The following is a 6,476-nucleotide window of genomic DNA, read 5'->3' on the forward strand; positions in this document are numbered from 1 at the left end:
TATTAGCTGTTAACTCTGCAAAAAATAGCCAATAGAAAAATACCTAATCGTAAATTTTCATGGCTAGCTTTGTTTTTAAATAACATTTTTTTAAATTTTCTTTTGCTGCAAGATATTTCGCATAAGAACGCATACCTCCTCTAAACTGTTCCCGTACCCCTGGGGGTACGCGTACCACACTATGGGAAACACTGCCCTACAATATAGTTTGTTATATATTCTTATACTGTTGCCCAAGAATTTTCCAATCTTACAATACGTTATGCGACGCCATTTTGTTTTCGATGCGCTCGTTGGTCATCATGCAACATCGCTATTTTTTTGCACAACTGATATTTGTTAGCTCGTGAGGAAATTACCACCACGTTGATTTCATCTTCAGAGGTGGAAGTGAGTTAAGGATATTTCTTGAAGTTTATTTGCCAATGAAAGAAAATTAGACTGTTTATGTGCCTTAAATTCGAGACAAGGCTTAAACTATGGAAACCGTCTTTCTATAAATAATTATTTTAGCATTAGAATAGGCAAATAGTTTAAATATTTTTTTAAAAAATGTATTAAACTATTTTAAAAATCTCCAATTTGGCGAGATTTTTCCTCCTTGGCGAAATTTAAAATCAATAATTCTCAACTTTAATACATTTTTGTGATACCCAGATAATGAAACGTTAGAGTAAATTTTCAATTATTAAAAAATTGATCACAAACCCTTTAGTTTTCATAGATGTATCACTTTTCATAATGGCATTTCACTCCATTTTCGTTACATAGATGTCTGGGATTATTTCGCTTCACTTACTTACCTACTGAAAATTCATCAGTGATCAATCACTTACTTGTAGCAACCAATAGGAATTCGTTTCTTTTGGAATAGGAATAAGATTCATATAATAAAAATTGTGTGAACAATTGGTTGCAGAACCACAGAAATTTTTTTTTTAATTATTTCATTAAGTAGTCCTGTTCGAATAACTCATTTTTAATTTTGTTATTTGTTAAATAGGTGAGACATACCAGCAAAAACACATATTCAGAACCTCAAGATGGCAATGCTCTGGACACGATAGACAAATCCAAATCAGATGACCAATTTGTCTTCACGATAGACGGCGATGATGACAACGACGACGATTTCGATGGCGGCAACAATAAACTAGATGCCAGCAAAGAAGACGACTTCGTGCTCGAAGACGCAGAACCAAAGAAGGCGAGCAAAAAGCAAGACACCTCATCGCGGAGGGAAAACAGGGAAGATGACGACGACGACGGGGACGATGAAGACTTAGCTGACAATGAAGATGATACTGTCTTTGATAGCCCCGAGGAAGATGCCCAGGTCATCTATGGAGATCACGTGTTTTTGTATTAAAAGGATGCATTTCTGTAATAATTCAGTTTGTTTTGAGAGATTCCATTCAATCTTTCAGACGATTAAGATTTATTTATCGTTCTTGAATGGAATAATTATTCTGTTGAGAAACATAGCTTTCGAATGCCGTTGTAAAATAAATTGGTTCAATTGTAAAAATGAAGCTGACAGCAGAGAACTACTAATCAGGGCTGATTTTTTCCCCCACAATTTGTGCAATGATTCTTATAATTCTACTGAATAGTTCTAAGTACTTAACGTTTACGTTTAATATAAAACATCATTTTGAAATATTACGTAGTTCGCATTCAGCACGAAGTACCATGATGACATCTCGCAATTTAAACGAAAGTATACTATTTAGCAGTAGAAAAAAAATGGCAAAATCTTATTTATATGTTAAGCCTATTTCCTCGAATGTTGAAGTATGGACTATGTTCCAAGCTATTACATATTATGGATTTTATTTCACCATGGCAGCACCTATTAATGCTAGGGCAGGATTTATTAGTACTCTAATTTATTTGATCAATAAAGATCTATTATTTTACTTAAATACTCAACGTAATTAAATAACTGCAGTTTTTTAATGAAATTTCATCATAAATTTTTTAGAGTATTAAAATCCAACATATTTAAATTTTTCAGAATTATTTACTGCAGTTCTTTTAACGGAATTTTATCATAAATTAGTTATTGGAATATTGAATTTTAACACGCATTCTAATGAGATAATAAAAGGGATGCATAGTTATGCTTTAAACTGCATCGTAAATATATTTGACAAAATATCCAATTGAGTCTGTAGGGATGTTTAAGACCTATAGTCCACAGAACTATCTTTACCGTCAAACTTTTGTAAAAAAAAAAAGGGTTTGAATTATCAAAATTTATAATTATAGTTATAAACTAGTACAGCAAGTAGGAAAGGTAGAACACTTGAAAAGAGTTTTATTTAAATCACGTTTTTTCCTAAAAAATAAAGTTGAAAATTGATAAAATTGTTTCTTAAAATCCTAGTTCTGTGTCGTTTATCATATACATTGTTTCTAAAAACTAAAAGTCTTATATTCAATTTTTTCACTCCAATGACGAATAAATCATTGTAAGGCAGTTTTATGGAATTAAAACTATTTTGCATCTGCTGTTTGTAGGCTATATAGAATTTTGAATAGTAATTTTTTAAGTTATTTTTCAGAAAATATTACCTACTTTAACTTTAAGGGAAGATAGTTTCCAAGATTTCGAGGCATTCATTACTAGAAACATGCTAAGGAATTTCCGTCGAATCAAAAATTATTTTTTCCTTGTGGTAGCAAATGTCATAGGGGCCGTTCAAAAAGTACGTACACAAAAATGGAGAAATTTCAAACCCCTCCCCCCCCTTCGTACATTACCGTACATAAGGTCTTACTCCCCCCCCCTTAGAGTACGTACATTTTATTAGTCTACCCCCCTTTTTCATAAAAATTAAAATAATTATGTTTTAAATAAAATTAAATATTTACGTAAGGAGTGAGTAGGATAAAGTCAAATTTAAATTTGGTGTATGTTTATAAAGTACGTGCTTTGTATAATACCTCCCCCCCTCCCCATCGTACAAAACCGTACATAATAGCAAATCCCCTCCCCCCCCTTCGGGATGTACGTACTTTTTGAACGGCCCCATATATGAATATTTTAATAAATTAGAATTAAAAACATTTTGTCCACCACTTCATATAAAGGATTCAAACAGACATATTAAAGTCATATGTTTGAACAGAATTGTTTTGTAGTTTTAATAAGAGCTACATCGAAATTCAATTTAATTTAAAATTTCACTTAAATCTGCTACCACTGAAAAAAAAATCCAAAACCGTACCTCAAATATTAGAGGTAACAATTCGTTTTTGGGTTAATTTTCAAATAGTTTTTAAATCGGGTTGTCTTCTTATAACTTAAAACTAATTCATTCTAATAAATATAATTTTCTTTAATTTTATATTCGTTTTTTTTACTAATATTGTTCAAAAAATAAATGAAGAAAAAATAGTTCAATTCTAGGTATTGGGGTCCATAAAAGAAATTTTCATTGTTTGCTTATCTGTGATATAGATTAACTCTAAATTTTAATTTTAAGGAAACACAAGTATAGTTTTAAAATAAATTATATTTACTATTATTAGATTCACATTTTGTGTGTTGGAGTACATAAAAATTAGTTGCTTGCATTCCTCATATATTAGAATACTTAATCCAAATACAAAGGAAACAACAACAAAAAAATTTTAAATTTGTAATCTGTGTTTCTCTTTCTACTTATTTCAATTTTGTGCCATAAACGATACTTCTACACCAAAAAATTTTTGTTAATAAAGCTATGGCTTTCAGACAATAACGAATGATAATTGCCTAGTGCAGTAATAACAGTTTTGCTTGAATGCATTTACAGGGTTTGTACAGTACTGGAGAAAGTTTCTAAAAAGTGTTTTAATTGTAAGATTGTGGATAATTATTTTAAGTAACAATTTACATCTATCAAATTATATCTCTTTTAATTATTAATATATTTAAGTTTCTGCAGGTGTCATTCATTTATTAAAAATTGGCTAAATATAAAATAATATTTTTATCTCTATTTTTAATGTTATCAAGAACTGTACAACCCCTGATTTCATTTTTAAAAAAACGCACATTTTTTTTATGTTATTATTTTTTGTTGATTTATTTCAGTTTCTAAATTAATATTTACGTTAGTATGCCATTAGCATTATAATGATATGCGTGTTTCGTATTTTAAAACAAATACATTAAAAATCGGTAAAATCTTATAAGACCCGTACATAAAATAAAATTCACAGGGTGTTCAGAAAATATCTGCAACGTTATAGAAAGGCAAAATAAGCTCTTATTGCATTAGATTGTGCAACCGAAAGTGACAGTCGTAAGTTATGTCAGCCGGCGTTATATGGAAGTCGATATGTATTAAGCGAAAAAATGAGTTTGTTTTCATATTTCTTTCATATATTCTAAGTTACATATTTCGAAGTTACGTATTTCTAAGCAAAAATCGAATTTTCTGTCATTATTTAAAGCTTAGGTCTCTGCGAGTTGTAGAAGACGATTTGCAAATGGGCGACAACAGAACCGAAAAATCCTAGATCGTCTCTACCAACAGCTGAATTGGGTGTACAAACCCACAGTAGAGAATCGGGGCACCCTTTCTTTATCCTCGAAACAGACCTGCCTCTGTAACTCTATTGGTGATATTCTAAATTTTAGCGAACAAATAATACCTTTACTTCCAGGTGACATCGACTGCCATGACATGAACCATGTGATGCTTTTAACATAATTTCAGGACAGAAACGCTTAATTTTTTTCGAACCCCTCCGTGCTCCTCTGCATGTTTTCTGAGCTCCCTGCAAGGGAAAAGTCGGATGTAACCAAAAAATTGCTTTTTTGGCTATATTAGAGCTGTTGTATTTTGAAAAACATTTGACGCTTATTGCAGCAGCCACAGTGTTGTTTTAAATTAATTGAAAAACACTGCTTCTTTGAGAAATTGAAAAAAAAAATTTTTCAATTCCAATTTTTTTTCAACCACTTTATTTCGTCCTTTGCTCTCTTCCTAAATATATTTTAATTTTTAGGCAATGTATGTAATTATTTATTTTTTCTATATTTATATAGTTCAGTGAGATACATCATTATTGTTACTAAAAAGAAAATGAGTCTTATTAGATACTATACTTAATATAATAAATTTAACTTTATTTTTTTTATATAATTTCTGATTTTTTTTCTTTCTTTTTTATTAAAATTGTTATTATTGAAGCTTGATTAATATATAATCATAAATATGTTTTACTAAGAAATTAATGTATATATTTATTCTATCCATTTTACCGTGCATCGTAATTGTTTATTGTTTATTAAAAATATTTTTTAAATGAGTTAAAACTTTTTATCAAAAATGAATAATTTTACACTTATATATTTGAATGGATTTTCTGAACTTTAACCAACTAATTTTATGAATCTCAATGTCTTAAAAATAATTCCTGTATATTTTTTATTTTGTACTGTTTAGGATGAATGGTTTCTATTTCACACTTTACTTTGTGAGCAATATGCTTCCTCAGCAAATTATGCAATTAAATGTTGCGGAAAACATGTTAATATTTAGATTCTATATTAGGGAACATGTCAGTTAAAAATAATACAAATTAATACTAAAGTATGTTAGTGTTAAGAGAAATTAAATTGCTTGAAAATTATGATATTTTCAAATGAAAGTATTTTTTAGTCTGATTTACTGAAATAGAACATAACTAGAATGTAAAGTGTTAATTAATGAATATGTGTTCTGATTGCACATTGTCATATCTGATGTTAAAATCAAATTGTACATATCTGTGTTAATAAATGTACATTTTATAGAGTTATTAACCTTGTTTTGTTACAATTGCATTCTTGTTTCAGACTCCCTTATAAATTTAACATTTTGCACACCAACTTTACAGTTTACAAATGCAAAAAATACTAAATATGAAATTATAAGGCATTATTTGAAATGAACTTTTCTGGCTTTTAACTAGTTATCATAGTAATTAGAAATTAAATAGAAATTCTATACATTGCATGTTGCTTACTTTTTCAATAGTTTTCTTTTAATGAAATATAATTTAGGTGTCATCGATTAAAATTTAAAGTGGACGGGATTTTTTTAAAGCTGGCGTAAATTTATTGCTATATTTACAACTTCAGTTTAAAATATTATTTCGCCAATCTAGATTGGGCACTTGGCACTTTTATTGGGGCACTTGGGGCTGTTTGTGGTCCTATTTTTCTTTATCTTTGAGTTTTAACACTGTAGTGAGAGACATTGTGAAAGATGGACTGCAACTGGATTAGAAACAGAGTATTTTTCCCATGTAATAGTAGATAGTTGAAATTAGTATTTATTAGTAATTAAATTAAATATTAATGTTAAAAAAAATACTATATGCTAGTGCCTTATAGCTGCCTAAAATAATAAACCAGTTCAAAGATCTAATACAAAGCCATCTAAACAGGCAAATACATGATGTAATAAAATGATTACACTCGTAATGCTAATTTT

The 6,476-nt window shown here is 29.2% G+C and overlaps 1 protein-coding gene across 1 annotated transcript in view; it reads left to right on the forward strand.

The window, feature by feature from the left end:
• The window catches only part of LOC110282127 (uncharacterized), a 44,496-nt gene extending 38,697 nt beyond the window's left edge, over window positions 1–5,799 (forward strand). The window contains exon 3 of the mRNA XM_087157126.1: window positions 1,004–5,799. Coding sequence (XP_087013252.1) covers window positions 1,004–1,369 — 366 coding nt within the window. The 3' untranslated portion in view covers window positions 1,370–5,799. The remainder of the gene's footprint in view (window positions 1–1,003) is intronic.
• The last annotated feature ends 677 nt before the right edge of the window (window positions 5,800–6,476 follow it).

The sequence above is a fragment of the Parasteatoda tepidariorum genome, chromosome 2 (genome assembly GCF_982258835.1).
Source record: "Parasteatoda tepidariorum strain Cologne lab strain chromosome 2, Ptep-v5.0, whole genome shotgun sequence".
NCBI lineage: Eukaryota > Metazoa > Arthropoda > Arachnida > Araneae > Theridiidae > Parasteatoda > Parasteatoda tepidariorum.